The sequence below is a fragment of the Anguilla rostrata genome, chromosome 16 (genome assembly GCF_018555375.3).
Source record: "Anguilla rostrata isolate EN2019 chromosome 16, ASM1855537v3, whole genome shotgun sequence".
NCBI lineage: Eukaryota > Metazoa > Chordata > Actinopteri > Anguilliformes > Anguillidae > Anguilla > Anguilla rostrata.
In genome coordinates this window covers 28093851-28116445 of record NC_057948.1, presented here as the reverse complement: position 1 = coordinate 28116445, position 22595 = coordinate 28093851, and the positions used below count along the sequence as shown (strand labels likewise).

The window sequence follows — 22595 nt, the reverse complement described above, 5'->3', positions numbered from 1 at the left end:
AGCCCTGAGAATTCTGGGATTGCAATGGTGGCGTACAGTATGTTTTAAATACGTTTGAAATATATTTGGTCTACATCAGGCTTCCGGCAAAGTTAATAATTTGTTTGATAAAGGTAAACGACCTTCGTTTATTCTGCTGGAGTAACTGGTAAACTCTACTATAGCAGCAAGTTTTGTTTTGATGAGCTTATTCAGATATGGTAGTTCGTATAACTTCTAGCTAACGTTAGCTGTGCTAGCTAATTTACGGCTCTCTAAACTTCTTACTAACTTGCCAGTTAGCTGGCCGTGTCGTTTCGGTTGTTATATAATTATTGTGGTCATTTTACAAGTAGTAGTATGGGTTGGCCATTTCGCCTTAGTCATAGCTAACATTATATTTTGCTGCTTATGGTATGTACATGCTCGCGGTCTGCAAACTAACGACGCTGGCTAAGTTGTGAAGGCGGACTAGCTAGCTAGCAGAGCTAGTTAACGTTAGAAATTAAGAAGCGAGTAACGTCTCGCTAGTTGGCATTCACTGACCATGCTCAGTTACTTGCGTCGACGTATTTGCTGTTAGCTAATGGGAATTATCCCACCGTGTAACGCTTGGCAGCGAACTAGCTAGCTAGCTAATCAGTTTGAGCACTGCTTGTTGTGGTCTTATTTAGCCATCTAGCTAACTAAACAGCAGGCCACCAGCCAGACACGTCTTGGATACTTAAAAAACGAACGTTAATTATACTTTCAGTGAGCTTGTTACATAAATCGTTGCTTTGGAAAATGGACACAGGTATAGCCTATTAACTTTGCACGGGCCTTCTTAAAACAATGTTTTTGTTTGTCAACTTTGACGGTTGAGTTGGATAGTTGGGTGTAGTAGATCAACTTTTGGAAGGCGAACTTTGTAGGTGTCACCTGGACGGGGGCTGTACTTCTAATAAATCTGTAAAGTTCGCATTCTCGATGGAAGGCGAGGCGATGGAAGATGATGATTCACTACATCGGCTGGAGGGCAGCGACCCGGGCATGCAGGTCGGGGGGCTAATCGTAAAGAAGAAGAGCGCGGCCGCGGAGCCCCATGTCTTCCGTGTTCCCACGCCGCGCACCTCTCTACTTGGTCTGGATCTGCTGGCTATGCAGAAACGCAAGGAGCGCGAGGCAGAAGAGGAAGACAAGAAGACGAAGAAGTCAAAGGTGTCCTCTTACCGGGACTGGGATGAGGGTAGGGAAGACTCAGGATCTGATGAGGAGGAGGACAAAGAAGAGAGTGGGGGTGATAGGAAGGAGAGGTAAGTCAAGATGGGTTTCCTCGATTCTACCTTGTCTTTACTTTGCATGCATTTTGATATGACGATGTGGAAGCTTATTAGACTTCAGCTGTCAAAGGAAACTCAGCTTTGATCTCATGTACACTGCAGTATGTTTGAGGTTCTGTTTGGTTCCTGTTCCAGAAAATACCGCGTGACCGGCTCAGAAACGCCCTCTAACACTGGCGGAGTCAGCGAAGAGTTTCGGCGGAAACACCAGCAGAGGGAGAAAGAGCGACGTGAACACGGAGTCTATGCCTCTTCCAAGGAGGAGAAGAAACGTGACAGAGAAAAGGACCGAGACAGAGAGAAGAACAGGGACAAGGACAAGGTCAAAGAACGGAGGAGTGAGAGAGGTTTGTGTAGAGAAAAATACATGCAATGAGCTTGGTTTGTTGTAAATGTTTTCACCTGGTACTTTGTTACTTAATTTTATTTAGCATACTAGCAGTTTTGGACGTAAGGATGCTCATCTTCAGCTAAGAAGCTCTAAGGGTGGTTCCCAGAGTAGAAAAGTCTCAAGTAAAATTGTGCATTTATAAATCATCCATGAACGGATTCTTTAAGTGATTGTCTTGATATGTCCATTTGCTTCATTCTTTGTCATATACTTGCTGTTTGCCAGAAAACTACAGTTAGCCTATATGTTGAATTATATATGCGTAGCTGTGGCGTAAAGTAATGCTTAAGCTTTGGAGACCAGCCCTAGGCCTCTCTGTATTGTTGAAGTTAAAATTTTGTTGGATATATCACGTGATTGGTGAGATGACATCATTGCTGTGCTGTGGCAGATGAGCACAGCGGCAGCCGGTCAGAGAGGGGGGAGCGGAGCGAGAGGGGGGAGCGCTCTCAGAGGGAAGGCTGGTCTGAGCGCAGCGGCCGGGGGTCCAGGAGAGAGGAGCCCGAGTCCCCCCGTCACCGCCCCAAAGGTTGGTACATTCCGGCAGCGCGAGCGACTGAGCCCGGAGTACCCCGGGTCCCGTCCTGAGCCCCTCTTAACCGCGCCCCCGCGTGTGTTTGCTCGCAGACGCTCCGACGCCGTCTCGGTCCGGCTGGGACGAGGACGACAGCGGCTACTCCAGCTCCCGCCGGTCCCACTGGGAGTCCCCCTCCCCCGCCCCGTCCCCCTCGCACCGGGAGGCGGACCGTTCGGAGCGCAGCCATCGCTCAGGGAGAGAGAGCGAGAGGAGGGAGAAGGACAGGTACGCGGCCTCTACACAGCAGCGATGCACACAGGCACACAATGGGACACAAACACACACCCCAGCATGGCGCTGACTGCTGCTGCTTTTGCATTCAGCACTCTAGCTGCTACCGTATACTGAATGGTATGATTTGGGCTGTATATATGCTGTGTATGCATTAATTTATTCAAGATTTTGATTGATAAATTTAAACCCCTTATTACAATTAACGAAGATGCTTTTCACCTGTTTTTTCTTTTTTTAATGTTCTATGATTTGACATTTTTCAGTGTGAAAAGTATTTATTGAATTGTTTTGTAATTTTAGCATTTCTTTAGACAGTGGTTAATTGAGCTGAAAGTGTGCAGCCCAAAATGTCATTTTAAGCAAGCAAGATTTTTCTGTAGAGCTCTTTAAAGTATCCTCTGTAGGTCCCTGCACTTTCTTTATTGAACTACCTTCACTTGCCCCTGCTGCTCCCAGGTCTGTAAGGAGCCGGTATCCTGATGACACTCCACTGCCCACGCCCTCCTACAAGTACAACGAGTGGGCCAATGACAGGAGGCACTTGGGCTCCACCCCCCGTCTGTCACGTGGGAAAGGTACAGCACACTTTCCCCCTCCAGCAGTCATTCTCGCCATGCCATCAGCACCCATAATCACCTGGGGTTACCTTACTTCCAGTCACTTCTATTCACCTGACTTGCTGAAAAGTCTTTAAAATGATTGTTCTGCCCAGTCAATAAAAACATGGAAATGTTGTACTTATATAGTGGGCTTGGATAAGTTATGGAAAATAATCATGATAGAATGCGTTTAGGAGAAATTCTACACTGAAGTTTGACACTGAATTAGGTTTAAGGAGGAGACTTGCTTCTTTCCTGTGTCATGCTGTGTGTGAAGATAATTTCACAGGACTGTGGTAGGTTGACCTCAGTTACGTTCATTCGGATCACTCGGAGTGTTACTGTAACCTATCTCTGTGTTTAGTAAGAAGGAGAAAGGCAGAAGAATAAGCTACAGTATTAGGACGAATACAATTTACCAAGAAGTGCAGGGATGGGCAACATGTAACAAGTGATAGGAAAAGGGTTTTTTTTTTTTTTTAAATATATACAGCGTGGTGGTGGTTATTCTAGGTATAGTCTGAAGAGATGAGTCTTCAGGCCACGGCGGAAGATGGATAGTGAGGGAGGTTCGGAGAGGACAGGAGTTCATTCCACCACTGGGGAGCTAGGGTGGAGAAGCTCTGTGATCCCTTTTGGCGGGTGGGAGGGTTGCAAGACGCCCTGCTGCGCAGAGCGGAGTGGTCGAGCAGGCACATAGAATTGAGTCATGTCCTGCAAGTAGATGGGGCTGTCCTGTTGGCGGCAGTGTAGGCAAGAGTCAGGGCTTTGAATCGGATCCTGGCAGCGACCGGTAGCCAGTGAAGTGATCGCAGCAGAGGAGTGACGTGGAGAATTTGGGGAGGTTGTAGATGAGTCGGGCAGCGGCATTCTGAATCATCTGTAGTGGCTGTATGGCACAAGCTGGCAGGTTTGCAAGGAGAGAGTTGCAGTAATCAAGGCGAGGTCACGTAGCCTGGAGAGGTCAGAATACGGGACTCTCGCCTGATTACTGCAACTGTCTCCTTGCAAACCTGCCAACTTGCTTCTTTCCTGTGTCATGCTGTGTGTGAAGATAATTTCACAGAACTGTGGTAGGTTGACCTCAGTTATGTTCATTCGTACCACTCAGTGGAGTGTTACCTATAACCCTACCTCTGTGTTGTAGGTAAGAAGGAGGAAGGGGAAGATGGCATCGCCTTTGACAATGAGGATGAGAAGCAGCAGTGGGAGGAGGACCAGAAGGTGAGTTCGGAGGATGAGATTCTTTATTATATTAACCCAGTGCTGTTGCTGATGGAGGGGTTAGAACAACTACTGGTTTTGAAAAGTCAACCAGCATGTATAGAATTGACATGTTTTACCAGTACAGCTTGTGAGCATGCCTTAAAAAAGAGAAAGAAAAGCCGCAGTTGTGCCCAGCAGTCCCCGGTCTTCACTGTGTGACTGGGCCTCTGGTTTGCAGCAAGCGGACAGAGACTGGTACATGATGGACGAAGGCTTCGATGAGTTCCACAACCCGCTGACCTCCACCTCAGAGGAGTACGTGAAGAAAAGGGAGCAGATCCTGCAGAAGCAGACGCAAAAGCGCATCTCTGCCCAGAAGCGGCAGATCAACGAGGTACAGCTCAGACGCCTGATTTTTACTGTTTGAATCCATACCTGCCTCTCTTGCTTTATGCAGTGTGGCTCTTCTGTATGATGATGTTGAATGTGCTTGTTTATGGGGGAAATTGATTTTTCTTTCTTTAAAGATTTCAGTTATAATCTCTGTGAATAATAACCAACTTCTAATCTGTCTCTGTGCCCATAGAATTTATAACACAAATATTTTTAATTCTCTAGTAGAGGACATGTGCTTCCAGAAGGGAAATTTAAGTTTTCCTGAACAAGATGTTATGTTTGTCCCACTGGACAATAAATTACAATTGTCTCTGAATAAATGAGAATGTTGAAGTAGTGAAGTAAAGGTGTGTGTGTGTGTGAGAGAGTTTTGTCTTTATAGAATGGTGAGATGTTCAAAGTGTGTTTGATTTGTCTTGTGTCTGTGTAACAGATAGGACTGTGAGTATTGTTTGACTTCTCTGTGTTTGTGTGGTGTCTGTAGGACAATGAGCGCTGGGAGACGAACCGCATGCTGACCAGCGGGGTGGTGCAGAGGCTGGAGGTGGATGAGGACTTTGAGGAGGACAATGCCGCCAAGGTCCACCTGCTGGTCCACAACCTGGTCCCGCCCTTCCTGGACGGCAGGATCGTCTTCACCAAGCAGGTGACCTGCCTGAGAGCACTCAGATTCCCTGTGTTATGGAGAGTGCTTGCGATATGCTCCTGCCTCTGTGTACAAGCAGTTAAAACTATGTCTCTAACTCTGTTGTTTTGTTACTATACTACTATACGCTCACTGGTACTGTTGATATTATGTGATGGACTGTAGTGATCTCTCTGGCTTAGTGTAATTGCTGTGGTTTGGTAAGAGCTGTTAGAATCATTATGTGAGACGCAGTTTGGTCATTGTGGCTGTGTGTAAGAGCTGTTAGAATTGTTTATTTTGGATCCCCATTAGCGGTCGCCGGAACGACTGCTAGTCTTCCTGGGGTCCACAAGAATAAGTGTGTGAGAGGCAGTTTGTGGTCTTTGTGGCTGTGTGTAAGAGCTGTTAGAATCATTGTGTGAGAGTTTGGTCCTTGAGGCTGTGTGTAAGAGCTGTTAGAATCACTATGTGAGATGCAGTTTGGTCCTTGTGACTGTGTGTAAGAGCTGTTAGAATCATTGTGTGAGAGTTTGGTCCTTGTGGCTGTGTGTAAGAGCTGTTAGAATCATTGTGTGAGAGTTTGGTCCTTGAGGCTGTGTGTAAGAGCTGTTAGAATCACTATGTGAGATGCAGTTTGGTCCTTGTGACTGTGCGTAGAGCTGTTAGAATCATTGTGTGAGAGTTTGGCCCTTCTGGCTGTGTGTAAAAGCTGTGTGAAATTACTCTCTTTCTCTCTGTGATGTAGCCCGAGCCAGTCATCCCTGTGAAGGATGCCACTTCTGACATGGCCATCATCGCTCGCAAAGGCAGCCAGCTGGTCCGCAAGCACCGCGAGCAGAAGGAACGCAAGAAGGTGCCTCTTCCTGGACATACCCCACTCTCAGCCCCTCCATACCACACTCTGATAGCCTCCCTCCGTTGTCTCCCCGTCTGAGACCACCTGAATGGTGGCAGGCTTTCCTCTGTGGTCCCCTGTGGTAATCAGCTGTTCTCTGTGACAGCAGTGTGTGAGAGTAAATCTCTGTAATGTACCTGGCTTTCAGGCTCAGCACAAGCACTGGGAGCTGGCGGGCACCAAGCTGGGTGACATCATGGGCATCAAGAAGACCGAAGAAGAGGACGGAAAGCCGGGCAAACCCGTGGGCGAGGACGGCGCTGTGGACTACAAGTGAGCCCGACTAGCTGTGTAGCCTGTCCCAGCATGCCATTCTCCTCTCAGCTGACCTGTGTTTCCACCCTTTTTTCTTTCTAATTTGGAATCCCCTGTCATTCTCATGCTTGGGCGCTCCTCGCAACTGCTGTTTCTTGAATTTTTATTTTACCTTTATTTTACCAGGCAAGTCAATTAAGATGGTAAATTATATTTGCAATGGTGGCCTGGCGAGAGTCAAGAGAGCTCTTAAGGCATGAGGAGGGGGGTAGAGGTGGGGATAAAAAAAAGTGTTAAAATAAGTGATAAAGTAGCTGAGATTTCGTCGTCTCTCCTCAGGGCCGAGCAGAAGTTTGCGGATCACATGAAAGAGAAGAGCGAGGCCAGCAGCGAGTTTGCCAAGAAGAAGACCCTGCTGGAGCAGAGGCAGTACCTGCCCATCTTTGCTGTTCGGCAGGAGCTTCTCAACATCATCAGGTGCTGGGCAGGACTTTCACACTGCTTCCATTTTACAAACCTCACACACAGTACATGTCTGTTATTTAAACAGACTGGGTTAGCGCAAGGCATCTTCATAGGCATTTCATACAGATTTCTCTGTGGTTGGCCTTGCAAAAAATATATTCATATTTGAGTTTATAAAAAAACAGATACAATCAATAGGGATGCGGTTGTTTCTCCTGAAGATGGGGGGTGGAAATGGCCTCTCTTTTTCCTCTGAATTTGACATTTATTTGCTCTGCTCAGCAGGTCAGGCTAATCATTAATCTTTTGAAGAATTTCCTTGTAAATGTTCACAAGTATTGATGAAAGAATTCCCAGTAGAATCGTTCTCTGTTGGAAAGTTTACAGGACAGTAGAACGTGTTTGTGTGACCAGTAATTGCGTCTTTATAAGGCTATTATTTTAGGCAGACTTGGCTATATTAATATTGAGGCCATAATATAAATTATCTAAAGCTTGAGTACTCAAAAATAAATATTGCATCCAGCAAGAAAAGTTTTAGCATCAGCTAATAATTTGATAAATGTGGGATTGGACACTGAGAGAAGTTGCCAATAATTGCAGTTATTATGCAATATAGTAAAGCGGGCATTTATAACTTGTATCCAGAACAACTTACACAGGTTGCATACAATCCATTAATACAGCTGGACATTTATGGAAGCAATACTGATCATTAACTGAGTGTGGGATGAGAGATTGCAGACACACACTGTTGAATGCGGAATGAGATCCATGCTGTGGTTCTGAAGTGCGCTCCGTGGGGGGGACCAGCGGTCTCATTGCGCCCCCTTGTGGTGCCGTGTTCCAGGGACAACAGCATCGTGATCGTGGTGGGCGAGACCGGCAGCGGGAAGACCACCCAGCTGACGCAGTACCTGCACGAGGACGGCTACACCAGCTACGGCATGGTGGGCTGCACGCAGCCCCGCAGGGTAGCCGCCATGAGCGTGGCCAAGCGAGTGAGCGAGGAGATGGGCAACAACCTGGGGGAGGAGGTGAGAGCGCTGGAGCTAGCTTAGCGTGACCTTACACAGCCCGGTGTATCCCGCACCACTCAAAGACTAGCACAAATACCCGTGATGAAATACCGCTCAAAGCTTAGCACAGACACCCACAATAAAGTATGGTTCAGTAGAACACAGCTCAGTAGGACTCATCATGACTTCTGTCTCAGTGTAGCACAGCTTGGTACCACTCTGGACAGATTAGCATTTCATAATGTGTCGTAAAAGTTTGCACTGTTTGGCAAACGCTCATTTGGCTAAACCCGGTCCCCTGTGGACAGGTGGGCTACGCCATCCGGTTTGAGGACTGCACCTCGGAGAAGACTATGATCAAGTACATGACGGACGGGATCCTGCTGAGGGAGTCCCTGCGGGAGTCGGACCTGGACCACTACAGCGCCGTCATCATGGACGAGGCCCACGAGCGCTCGCTCAACACGGACGTGCTGTTCGGCCTGCTCCGGGAGGTGAGGGCTTCCTGCCGTTGGCCCGGGACCGGCCCGGCCCGGCCGAGTCCTTCAGAAGGGCCTCGCCGCTCCTCTCAGTGTCTACCTGCTGTAAAGTCTCTCTGTCTGACTGCCATGCAAGCAAGCAGACTGTGTTTCTCCCTGTCTGTGCATTGTGTCAACAGCAGTCGCCTCTGCTTTGTCTCTGTCTCTATAGGCACTATATATATGAACAGCAGTAAAGTCTCTACTCTGTTGGTAGTGGATGAACAGTGGTAAAATCTCACTGAATAAGTCTTGGGGATTTATGTGATCAGTACTAAAGTAAAAATATAAATCTCTCTGTAGACGGTATGTGTAATTTGCAGTAAAGTCTTGCTGCGTAAGTCTCTGTTAGTGGTATATATGATCAGCAATAAAGTTACGCTGGATAAGTCCCTCACTCGGGGTGATACATGTGATGAGTAGTCCTGTCTCACTGAATCTATCTGTCTGCAGGTGGTGTCTAGGCGTTCAGACCTGAAGCTCATTGTCACGTCTGCCACTATGGACTCGGATAAATTTTCCGCATTTTTCGGCAACGTTCCCATATTCCACATTCCAGGAAGAACATTCCCAGTGGACATCCTGTTCAGCAAGGTACTGTTCCTACTGCTCTGCAGATAGAAACATATTTTTTGTTACTGTAATAGCTAATAGGTAAGAGGTCTTTGCAGTTTTTTTTTAAATAAATGTTTGTTGCCACTTTATTTGGACTGATTACTTACACCTAATCTCTATAGCAGAGGTGGGCAATGAGGGCTGTAACTTTCTATATATTCTGTTCTGTAACTGTCCCCTATTTATGGAATTTGACATTTTAGATGCATTTCTAGGTAAGGACATGAATAACATGAATATCATAATAGACTTCTGCTTGCTCCAATTTTGACCTTACTCCAATTAAGATAATCAGATTTATCCGACAACGTCCATAGATGTGCGTAAACGCCACCATTTTGATGCATGACCGCTTTTGAATGACTGATAATGATTGTGGCGGTGGTGGTGATGATGATGATGCTGATGCTGATGAAGAATATTGACGCCGGCCGTGCGTTTCAGACTCCTCAGGAAGACTACGTGGAGGCGGCGGTGAAGCAGGCCTTGCAGGTGCACCTGAGCGGCATGCACGGGGACCTCCTCATCTTCATGCCGGGCCAGGAGGACATCGAGGTACCGGCGGGACTGGGGCAGCTCTGGGGAAGGACTGGGACAGGACTGGGGAGGCTCTGGGGAAGCTCTGGGGAATCAGGCCTGGAGGGGGGCTGGTTAAAACTAAAGGCACTCACCACGAGTCCAGGCTGGGCCCTAGAGCCAAGACATCACCAGCTGCTTACGCTAAATGGAGTTTCAGTTTCCTTTTACCTGTGCTGATAAACACCAGCTTTCTGCAGTGATGGACAATTTAAAATGTGTTGTATCTTTAGGTAGTGAGCACTGCGGTAGTATAGGAGGTTTTGAAGGCTTTCTTTGGAGGAAGTGCTTTTTCTTATGTATTGGTGCCCCATCCTCTTCCTCATCAGGTAACCTCAGATCAGATAGTGGAGCGCCTGGAGGACCTGGAGAGTGCCCCTCCCCTGGCCGTGCTGCCCATCTACTCCCAGCTGCCGTCCGACCTGCAGGCTAAGATCTTCCAGAAGGTACCACCGGCCCCTGCACTCCTTTCACCAGAGACCTGTGGCCCTCGTATGCTTTCACACATGGGTGTAGCATTTGTGCTGGTTTTTTTCATCTATCAAAAGTGCTAAATATTTTTTGTTGCTTTTGTTCCCAAACAGGGTAGTCGTGGAGCTCTCATACTAGTCATAGCTGACCATGGAATAGGGTTTAATAGTCACTTCATTTGCCCTACTGTTTTGTAGTCATGGGTCTGAACTACTTTTTTCCGGTTATTAATATTTTGCTGGTTAAAGATAGTTCTTTGTTTATTTGTCATCTGTGTGCTTAACAGTTTTTTGGTTTTGTGTGCTAGGCCCCAGACGGTGTGCGCAAATGTATTGTTGCCACAAACATTGCTGAGACCTCCCTGACTGTGGATGGGATCATGTTTGTTATCGACGCCGGATACTGCAAGCTCAAGGTAGAGTGAATTCCCGCCTGTTCTCTGGATTATGTGCCAGTCTGACGTCTATGGTACCTATGTGTCTGTGTGCCACTTTATTTAACAGTATGTAGCAACCCTTGTGATGTGTTTTTTAAAAGATATTTTCAATAAAATTGTGCAAACCGTTAAATTCATTCCAGCTTTAATGGGAAGCATGTTAAATTTTGTCTTCATCTGTTTTTACGTCCTTGTTTCTCTTGCTGAAACCGTTTCCCTTTGTGATTTTGGGGTGCAGGTGTTCAACCCTCGCATCGGCATGGATGCCCTGCAGGTGTACCCCATCAGCCAGGCTAACGCTAACCAGCGCTCAGGCAGAGCTGGGAGGACTGGGCCTGGGCAGTGCTACAGGTAGTCAGCCTCGTCTTCCTCCACAGCCTTACTCTCGTGCTGCTCCCTCCGGAGCCCTGCTGTCTGACGGCAGGGTACTTCTACAGAACCGCAGCTAGATCTGCTGTCTGTGTTCCTACAATAACACTGCCTCAGTAATCCTAATGTAAGAGAAGCATGCTACCTTTTTCCTCTGTTGTTCTCTTTGTCAAATAAACAAGCGTTTGTTAGAATGCAGATTGCCCCAGCTTTACACCAATCTGATTTGGAAATTATTACATTTTTACAGATATGCATGTACTGTTCTGCTTACGGTTTTGTATAAAGCAATCCCCCAAAAAAAAAAAGAAGTGGTGTCTCATGTCATTGATGTACATCACAGACCCCCAAGGTTGTGTATCACCCTCTGATCTGCCACGCAGCCCTTTTAAACTCATGAGAAATACAGGACAGGAGCGTGAAGATCCGCCATTGTGGACCGGAAAGGATTTCAGAGCCCGGTTTCATTAAAGCCGTGGACAATGCAACACAAAGCGACCAGCGAAGAGCCCCACGTTCCTGAAGCAACAAGGAATGCTTTCTGGCTCTGCCTCAAACCTGCACCCTATTGTTTCTCCTCCCGCATAAATGCGCCTGTCTCCATCTGGAAGTACGCGTCTACCATGGGAACAGACACATCCAGACCAGCGCAAATCTGCGAGGAATAGGCTTCTGCTTTCTGAGAGAGAGTGAGAGGACAGTGACCAGCCTCAGCCACACTGTGGCGCTGTTGCAGTAATAATCTCCCGCCCGGCCGTCTGTCGCTTGACTGACAGCCCTTCATTTTAATACCCACAGCAGCCGGCACAGGGCCGTGCTCTATGTGCAGAGATTTAAAGGAAATTATTTAGTGTTTATAGGTTGCGCCTGGTATTTGTCATTATTCATCTTCACATTTCAATCGCAGGACTTTCTCCCTGCTGTTTTTACCGGTCTCTGCGGGCTTCACACCCGTATTAAAATGCATTGCGCTGTCAGAGTTGGACTTTTTGGTGCTATTTATATTCATATTATCTGTATCGCTGTGCATTAATAACATTCCATCCCCCTGTTCGCTACTCTCTGGTATATGAAAGGTGGTTCGTTTGTGGTCAGGGGATTGATCGTGTTCGTGAATATGTATTCCCATGAGAATGTAATGGCATTGTGGCACAGAGGCTGTTCAGTCACCCCAGTACTACACTCGTGATGTATCATTAGCTTACTTCCATCCGGCCCGTGCCCTGTCTCATGCTGGGGGCTTGTATGCAGATTTGAGCATGTCACTTCAGTTCTTAAGTTGCATGCTAAGTGGTTGTAAATGTGTTTTCTAGCACTGTGGTAAAGTCCACAAAGTTCTTATGTTGATAGATTTAATTCAATATGGCATTGCCTTTGGTTCAGTTAAGCCCTTATTATTTTAAGAACTTTATGTATTTATGTAGGTTTTTTTAACTAGCAAGAAAGTACAGATGCATAGAATACCTGCATCAAATATAAAAGCTATACAGTGAAATTCTCCCTCTTTCTTTCTTTCTTTCCATTTCCTTTATTTTTCCCTCTTTCCTCCCCTGTTCCAGGCTGTACACTCAGAGTGCTTATAAAAACGAGATGCTGACCACCACCATCCCGGAGATCCAGAGGACCAACCTGGCCAACGTGGTGCTGCTGCTCAAGTCCCTGGGGGTCCAGGACCTGCTGCTCTTCCACTTCATGGACCCGCCCCCAGAGGACAACATGCTCAACTCCATGTACCAGCTGTGGATCCTGGGGGCCCTGGACAACACCGGTGAGGGAACTGCGTCCAGGCTGTGTTTGTACCAGCGGGCTAAAGGATGTTTATATGCATTATTATGTACTGCGGGAGAGTGCTTGTGGGAACTGTATAACACTCAATTTATTTTGCATTCAGGCAAGCGTTGGTATGCTATGAAGAGTTAGAATAGTTTGTCGAGTGGTTCGTGTTTTGTTTTGTTTTTTACAGCCATAGGTTTTCTTTCGGATTAAACCTCAACCTTTGTAACAGCATGTTCTGTATTAGACTGACGTCATGTCTCATTTTAGTGGATAATGAAACTAGCAGTACTCCACATTTAATGCCTCTCCTTCCCCTCTCCTGCACCCAGGTGGTCTTACCCCCACCGGCCGACTCATGGTTGAGTTCCCCCTGGACCCAGCCCTGTCAAAGATGCTGATTGTGTCATGTGACATGGGCTGCAGTGCCGACATCCTCATCATCGTCTCGATGCTGTCTGTGCCCGCCATCTTCTACAGGCCCAAGGTACAGACCTGCTTGTGTTTCTGACTTCACGCTTTCTGTGAGAAATTTCTAGGAAAGAAAACTACTTGTAAAAATAGGTCTGGCAAAGATTTTATTTATTTATCGATTTTTCTGACTCTTGTATATAAACTTTATTCCTTACCTTACTTTATATGTTTTTAACCATATGCCCAATGTTTGTACTATGTCCACATTGCTGGTGGTAAACTAGCATAAACTGCTCTTAAATAGGTGTGGTTGCGGCTGCATTTTGAGGTTCCTCCCTGCTTTCTGTTCCGTAGGGCCGTGAAGAGGAGAGCGACCAGGTGAGGGAGAAGTTCGCGGTGCCCGAGAGTGACCACCTGACCTACCTCAACGTTTACCTGCAGTGGAAGAACAACAACTACTCCAGTATCTGGTGCAACGAGCATTTCATCCACACCAAGGCCATGCGGAAGGTCAGATCTCCCATCATGCCCTGCCCCCTTCTCTCCCTCCTCTCTTTCCCTTTCATATTTAAACTTTCTGCAACTCGTAAGCCCTGTGTTCTGATATCCAGGGATGATGTGTGAAATGAAAATATGTACACTGATAAATGAAATAATATGCTTATTTTCCTTTAGTATAAACTGGAAATATTTAAAGCATGTTAAAATAATAATGCTGAGGCTCACGTGGTGGTGTGTGCGTGTGCTCGTGCGTGCGTGTGTGTGTGTGTTTCAGGTGCGGGAGGTGCGAGCCCAGCTGAAAGACATCATGGTCCAGCAGAGGCTGAATCTGGTGTCCTGCGGCTCGGACTGGGACATCATCAGGAAGTGCATCTGTGCCGCCTACTTCCACCAGGCCGCCAAGTTAAAGGTACAGAGACATGCTTCACTGCTACTACTACTACTACCACTGTCACTGCTGGCTTTACCGCTGCTGTTATTCACCTGCTGCGGTGCTGCCAATGCTAAAATACTCACTCATTATGATTCGTTTTAAAGGGCTTTTACAGTGCTAATTGTGTGGTAGAGGTTTATTCGAAACAGAAAATTCTAAATTAAGAATGAAAGACAAAAATATGATAAATCACAAAATCAAATATATGTGATATAGTGTAGTTATAGTATGCAACTACTAAAACAAAGAAACTGTCAAAAGGAACAGGAAGTGATGCAGTAGGGCTAGTTATGGTAATGATCTCAGTATGATAATGTTTGCTGCCTGCTCTCTGAAACAGGATTTTATAAGATATCTGGGTGCTTTGTAATCTGCTGTAATTGATGTTGGTGTTTCTCAGGGCATCGGGGAGTATGTGAACGTCAGGACAGGAATGCCGTGTCACCTCCACCCTACCAGCTCTCTCTTTGGCATGGGCTACACCCCAGATTACATCACCTACCATGAACTGGTCATGACCACCAAGGTAAGGTACTGCACAGAGACCTTCAATATACGTAGTCAAAGAGACCTTCGATAAACCCAAGCACTCTGAGTGTGCTTTTCAGTGTGCCTGTGTTTCAGGAGTACATGCAGTGTGTAACGGCTGTGAGTGTGTGCCTGTGTTTCAGGAGTACATGCAGTGTGTAACGGCTGTGAGTGTGTGTTTGTGTTTCAGGAGTACATGCAGTGTGTAACGGCTGTGAGTGTGTGTTTGTGTTTCAGGAGTACATGCAGTGTGTAACAGCTGTGGATGGGGAATGGCTGGCGGAGTTGGGGCCCATGTTCTACAGCATCAAGCATGCAGGGAAGAGCAGACAGGTAAGAACAATTCTTTTTCATTATGCTTGTTCCAAAACTACCTGTCACTCTATTGTACTTACTACATTTCCTGATCCATACTTCCTTTGTTTCTCCTCTTCTGTGATCTCTTCCCCCTCTCCTTCCCTCCCTCCCTCTCTGCAGGAGAACCGTCGGCGGGCGAAGGAAGAGATCACCATCATGGAGGAGGAGATGTCTCTGGCACAGCAGCAGCTGCGGTCCAGAAGGGAGGAGCAGGAGAGGAAGAGTAACCTGGGCAGCATCAGGTCAGGAGCCCCTCCCTGTCCAGCCCCGCACGTACCTCTCAGTTCAGCTCGTACAGGAGCAGTGCATACTAATGTGCATTTACACAGCACTGATATACACCACTGTGCATTTACACAGCACTGATATACACCACTGCACATCTGCAGATCACACAGCACTGATATACACCACTGCACATCTACAGATCACACAGCACTGATATACACCACTGCACATCTACAGATCACACAGCACTGATATACACCACTGCACATCTACAGATCACACAGCACTGATATACACCACTGCACATCTACTGATCACACAGCACTGATATACACCACTACATTTACACAGCACTGATACACACCACTGTGCATTTACACTGCGCTGATATACCTCACTGTGCATTTACACAGCACTGATATACACCACTGCACATCTACAGATCACACAGCACTGATATACACCGCTGTGCATTTACACAGCACTGATACACACCACTGTGCATTTACACTGCGCTGATATACCTCACTGTGCATTTACAGATCACACAGCACTGATATACACCACTGTGCATTTACACAGCATTGATACACACCACTGTGCATTTACACTGCACTGATATACCTCACTGTGCATTTACAGATCACACAGCACTGATATACACCACTGTGCATTTACACAGCACTGATACACACCACTGTGCATTTACACTGCGCTGATATACCTCACTGTGCATTTACACAGCACTGATATACACCACTGTGCATTTACACATCACACAGCACTGATATACACCACTGTGCATCTACAGATCACACAGCACTGATACACACCACTGTGCATTTACACTGCGCTGATATACCTCACTGTGCATTTACACAGCACTGATATACACCACTGTGCATTTACAGATCACACAGCACTGATATACACCACTGTGCATTTACACAGCACTGATATACATCACTGTGCATTTACAGATCACACAGCACTGATATACACCACTGTGCATTTACACAGCACTGATACACACCACTGTGCATTTACACAGCACTGATACACACCACTGTGCATTTACACTGCGCTGATATACCTCACTGTGCATTTACACAGCACTGATATACACCACTGTGCATTTACAGATCACACAGCACTGATATACACCACTGTGCATTTACACAGCACTGATATACCTCACTGTGCATTTACAGATCACACAGCACTGATATACACCACTGTGCACCTACAGATCACACAGCACTGATATACACCACTGTGCATCTACAGATCACACAGCACTGATATACACCACTGTGCATTTACACAGCACTGATATACACCACTGTGCATTTACACAGCACTGATATACACCACTGTGCATCTACAGATCACACAGCACTGATATACACCACTGTGCATTTACACAGCACTGATATACACCACTGTGCATTTACACAGCACTGATATACACCACTGTGCATTTACAGATCACACAGCTGTGCATCTACAGATCACACAGCACTGATATACACCACTGTGCATTTACACAGCACTGATATACACCACTGTGCATTTACACAGCACTGATATACACCACTGTGCATTTACAGATCACACAGCACTGATATACACCACTGTGCATCTACAGATCACACAGCACTGATATACACCACTGTGCATTTACACAGCACTGATATACACCACTGTGCATTTACAGACCACACAGCACTGATATACACCACTGTGCATTTACAGACCACACAGCACTGATATACACCACTGTGCATTTACACAGCACTGATATACCTCACTGTGCATTTACACTGCGCTGATATACCTCACTGTGCATTTACACAGCACTGATATACACCCCTGTGCATTTACAGATCACACTGCACTGATATACACCACTGCACATCTACAGATCACACAGCACTGATATACACCACTGCACATCTACTGATCACACAGCACTGATATACACCACTACATTTACACAGCACTGATATACCTCACTGTGCATTTACACTGCGCTGATATACCTCACTGTGCATTTACACAGCACTGATATACACCCCTGTGCATTTACAGATCACACTGCACTGACATACACCACTGTGCATTTACAGACCACACAGCACTGATATACACCACTGTGCATTTACACAGCACTGATATACACCACTGCACATCTACAGATCACAGCACTGATATACACCACTGTGCATCTACAGATCACACAGCACTGATATACACCACTGTGCATTTACACAGCACTGATACACACCACTGTGCATTTACACTGCGCTGATATACCTCACTGTGCATTTACACAGCACTGATATACACCACTGTGCATCTACAGATCACACAGCACTGATATACCTCACTGCGCATTTACACAGCACTGATATACACCCCTGTGCATTTACAGATCACACTGCACTGATATACACCACTGCACATCTACAGATCACACAGCACTGATATACACCACTGTGCATTTACAGACCACACAGCACTGATATACACCACTGTGCATTTACACAGCACTGATATACACCACTGCACATCTACAGATCACAGCACTGATATACACCACTGTGCATCTACAGATCACACAGCACTGATATACACCACTGTGCATTTACACAGCACTGATATACACCACTGTGCATTTACACAGCACTGATACACACCACTGTGCATTTACACTGCGCTGATATACCTCACTGTGCATTTACACAGCACTGATATACACCACTGTGCATCTACAGATCACACAGCACTGATATACCTCACTGCGCATTTACACAGCACTGATACACCACTGTGCATTTACAGATCACACAGCACCAGTGAACACATTCAGATTATAAAACACTCACATTCTGTTGTACAGTAGAACCTGAGAGATCAATTCAGAACCTCAGCATTACAGACTGACTGGTTAACCAGACAGGTTAAGGAACTGGAAGCCGTTTACCCTGAGGAATCGTGTCAAGCTCCAAACGAGTGCCAAATGGAAACGAGCCCATTTTTGTTAATGGGGGAAAAACTAGGAAAAATTAGACATGAGACGAGGGACATATCTTAGCAAAAGTGTTGAGGAAAGCAGTGTGGGAATGCTTAGGCTGTTTGATATAAAGAACGCCCAGAGCGAAATCAATTTGCAGAAGAGGCTAAAAATAGCAGCTCACAGAAAAGGAGGATGTGCTTTTTAAAAAGCCAACATTTAAAAAATGATAAACACTGTATATGCCTGGTAGTTACTGTACTGGGCCAGAAAGGTATAAGGGTATAAAGTGTGGTGTGAGGCCTTAGAGTAAGCAGTGTGTGCGCCCTGTGGCCCCCTCTCCCAGCCCTTGGGCCCAGTCCTCTGTAGCTCCAGGGCTCTTGTGTGAGCCGTTGAGCCTCTCTTGCTTTGTTTTCCCAGCCCCTTACGTCTGTGGTCTCCCTCCTCTGCCGTAGCGTGAAAGCTGCTCTCCTCTTCATTAGCTGTGCGTCTGTCTGTCTGTCTGTAGCTCAGCGTACCCCAGCTCGTCTGTCTGTGTGTCCGTCTGCGTCTTTGTCCCTCTTCCTCCAGCGCTCAGCCCCTCTCCCCCGTCTCCTTTCTTCTTGATGAAGAGATATCGGATGAGTTTTTCTCACCTCTCCTCTCTCTATCCGAGAGAAAAAGAAATGATATTGACCTCCAGCCGACCCCTATTACTGTAGCAATTTAAATTGTGCCACAGCCAGGGAAAAAAAAGAAGCATGCGTTAATTTTCAAATTAAACTGAAAAATTAATTCCGCTCACATCTGCCGCCATCAAAAAGAGGAGACCGACTTTAAAAAAATATATGTTTTCATTATTAATTAATAGACTAATTTTTTCCCCACATCTGAACCTTTGTCTGTATGCCCACCCGCACGGCAGACATTTTGACTATAATCACACTGAAATGGGGAATTATGATTTTGATTTGAAACAGGGTATTTAGTGCCGCAAGGCTCCCCCCCCCTCCTCTGCAGGGGTGTCATCCAGGTAGCGGATGAGCACACGACGCCTACGCAGGGTAGGACCTGCTTTCACTGGCTCATCCCCACCCAGCTGTCCGTCATTCTCTGCCTCTGATCCTCACGCAGAAGATCAGGCTCTGCTTCAGTTGCTTTGGTTCAGTAAACTTTTATGGATGGGGCGGGGTGGGTTGGGGGGGTGGGTGTGATGGAGAGGGGGCGGGGGGGGTAGATGGGAGGGAACATAGCACTCATCCTTGCTGCCCACCGTCGGGCCTGCACTGCACAAGGAGGTTCAAAAGAAACTATGCTTCAGACAGAAAGCTTTTAAGGAGATGTGCTTCCGTGCTCCAAAAATCCCGTTTTTAAAAGGATTATGTAAAGATGGGCGCATTAGTCCTGATCCAGCTTTAATCTCATGGAATGAAACTCTCTTGTCATCCCCTTTTAATAACCCTCATGTTGATGGTGACTATTAGGAGTCCCTAATGCTCCTGGAGTAGGTTGGTTGCAGCGATGATGTCTCGGTCAGAATTCTATGTGTTGATGAACATCAAACGGAGTTTGGCTTGTGCTGATATGAGGGACACGTACTGTTCAATGTGCACTGTTGCCTCAATCACCATCTACACGTACACACACACACACACACACACACACACCCACCCCATCAGAAACTTGGTTGGAACAGTTGGTGGAGGTGCTGTCGTGAGCAGGAGGTGACCCATGGGGGGGTCATGGCCCAGTGGATGTAATTGCCAGTTGTGTGGGAGCAGGGAATGCTGGGTATTGTCAGGGTGTTTTGGAGCTGTAATTAAAGATGATCAATTGTGCTGTCAGGCCCTCGGCACTAGCCGTCGCCACGGAGAGAGACAAACGGCCATTTTGTCCCCGTCCATGGTCACAGCCACCACCCTTCCCAGCCTAAACCTTCAACCCTTGTGCGCTCCTCCTGGCCTGTGTGCTCAGTGTACGGGGGACTGCTGTGTGACAGGTGTGCATGGGTAGGGCCTACGCTGCTTTAGAAGGCATCAGGTTTTCTCAACATTGTGAATTTCTCTTTTTTTTCCCCTGACAGATCAGTGAAGATCTGCACCCCGGGGAGGAAAGAAGAGGAGCCCATGACCCCAAAGCGCACGCCCTCGCGATTCGGACTGTAAATCTCGCCCACATCGCGTGTAACACGCTCACGGAAATGCAGGGCACTGATGGACTGTAACTGTACTTAAAATTGTCACGCCCCCCCCTGGAACTAGCCAAATTCAACACTATAATAATGTGAACAAATAAATATTGAAAGGTCTGCCTTGTTGTCCGAAGTGTTGTGAAGATTGTAATGCACAGGCTTAGCCAGTAGAGGGAGCACATGTATAAGGCAGGAGCACCTGGCTGATTCTTTCCTCCAGCTGAATTAAATCATATCTGTTTTCATCAGTGAGCAACAACATAACATTTCAGCATGCACCATTTTGAACCCCTGTGATATGGAGAGAAATATTTAAAATGAAGGCAATATGAATGTTTTTTTTTTTTTGCTTTAAGACCAGGAAAGGAAGTGTTTAAATTCAGCCGTGTTTACTGTTGTTCTATACTGCGCTTGATTTCCTTACTCTCTGTACTCCTACCCCTGGTTCCAGAATGACTGGGGACCATCTTAAAGAGCGGCAGTTTTTGTCAGCCACTGAAATGTATTTTTTTTTCTATTGCGGTGTGAGTGCTGGGTTTGGTATTATTAGGATTAGTGTTATTAAATGCATATTTTTAATGACGACAGCAGAGCTGTTGTTTAGCACATACAGTCAGCCTCTTTGTCTCAGTCTTGCATCTTGTTGGTAGAAATGCCACTGTCAGAGGGCTAGTCAAATACACATTTTTTTGTGTTCCGAGTACAGCACAGTGCATTCTGTGCCAAAATGTATTCGTCGGTGAGCGGTGTGTAACAGGTAGAGGACGGTGAAATTGTTCTGTGGTATGCTGCTGTATCAGAAATATCTCTGAATCTGCGCTTTGGCTTCTTTGTTTATGTTGTTCATTTCCTCTTAGAAAATGGCAACAGTTTTTAAAATGGGGAGACTCACTGATCTTTAATGTGCTGTCATGTAGCAATCAATGGGGGAACAAAAACCCTTCCCTGAAATGTGTTGTTGAAGCATTTTGTAAGTTACACAAGTATCCAAGGTATATCCATCTATGAGGGAATTAAATTTGTTCACAAGATCGTCGGCTGATCATCAGTGTATTTAATTTGAGCCGTTCCGTACTCCAGCTCCATGGCAGTACATTAGCAAGAATGCTCGGTCCTCTCTTAAATACCTGAGCTTTAAATATGGGTTTGTGAATTTGATACAAAGGCTTCAGTCCCAGCGGTTCGGTGAAAGTCGAGCTGAACCTACCATATTCCATTGTGTCGGGTGTGTGTGTCTCTGTCTCTGTGTCCTTCCTGGGCAGCATCCTATTGAAACTCTCAAGGTTCCCAGTCCTCTCTGCATGTGTATTATCAACAGGAGGCATTATCGGAATATGGAACAATAGCAAATGTTTTATTGTCCGTACCTTCTGAATTGTCACTCGCATTCTGTGGGTTGGCACTTGACAGGGACTTTTTGTGACTTGATGTATTTTTTTATTTTTTATTTTTTTATTTTTTTTGCACGTAACTGTAATTGTAGGCTGTGCCGTCGGAGGAATGCCACTGGTATAAGAACGACTAGATGGTTTTTCTGGTTTTCTGCTCAGATTTTGGCCACCAATTAAAAAAAGCGCTTGTTTTTGTAATGCTGGTGTTTCATTTAGTGCTTGCACCACCGTCGGTACCGATGCACACTCACTCTCACCTTTTCTTTGTCTTGGCCTCAGATAATTTTATCTCTTGGAACAGAAAGTGTTTATTGGCATTCTGTGTTTTCAGTTTTTGGCCAGAAGGAAGCTCCTCTGTGGATGTTCAGCGTGATGAACAGGTGGTGATGTTTGTGCTGCATGCCAGTGTTCTAGCCCCCGCTTCCCTGAGGGACACAGTCTGCTGTGGTGTACAGGGGGTGTTCAGTCACATGAAGTACGTTGACTGCGTCGACTGCCAAACCTTTACCAACTAAACTCAACAACCTAAATACGTTGGAAAATGTAAGCAACCTAATTTGAATAAATAAGCAACTCCAGACTGCAGTTTGCTCATTAGTGGATGTGGTGGAAGGACAGACCTGTGCTTAATTAATTCCTCTTTCCCAGCAGCCCCCGGGTTCCGTGCACGCAATTCAATTACCCGCCACAGCCGGGGAATATTTAATCAGCCGCTGATCAGGCAGAAAGGTGAGGTGACACTTTCTAATTATAATTATGATGGATGACCCTCCTTGGCCAAACAAAGCAATGTCCTTTACTTTTCTTTTTTTTTTTTTAAACATCTCCTGCTC

General features: G+C 46.2%; 1 protein-coding gene across 5 annotated transcripts; it reads left to right on the top strand.

Annotated features, from left to right (window-relative positions):
• Nucleotides 1-21960, top strand: dhx38 (DEAH (Asp-Glu-Ala-His) box polypeptide 38). Of its 5 annotated transcripts, none has more exons than XR_010326401.1 (27): nucleotides 1-1274; nucleotides 1437-1648; nucleotides 2084-2221; nucleotides 2320-2494; nucleotides 2960-3078; nucleotides 4250-4326; nucleotides 4547-4702; nucleotides 5189-5350; nucleotides 6078-6185; nucleotides 6376-6500; nucleotides 6822-6959; nucleotides 7798-7984; nucleotides 8275-8460; nucleotides 8938-9078; nucleotides 9544-9654; nucleotides 10005-10121; nucleotides 10454-10561; nucleotides 10821-10933; nucleotides 12511-12719; nucleotides 13057-13211; nucleotides 13493-13648; nucleotides 13914-14048; nucleotides 14473-14598; nucleotides 14838-14933; nucleotides 15078-15199; nucleotides 20026-20179; nucleotides 20264-21960. XR_010326401.1 is itself a non-coding variant. In XM_064313720.1 (26 exons), exons 1-26 carry the CDS (start codon nucleotides 949-951, stop codon nucleotides 20343-20345), a joined length of 3780 nt encoding a protein of 1259 aa, XP_064169790.1. In that variant the 5' UTR covers nucleotides 2-948; the 3' UTR covers nucleotides 20346-21960. The 5 variants fall into 5 exon arrangements, 3 of the variants coding, with proteins under 3 accessions (XP_064169791.1, XP_064169790.1, XP_064169789.1); XR_010326400.1 differs by having other exon boundaries at nucleotides 1437-1654; XM_064313720.1 differs by lacking the exon at nucleotides 20026-20179 and having other exon boundaries at nucleotides 2-1274.
• The last annotated feature ends 635 nt before the right edge of the window (nucleotides 21961-22595 follow it).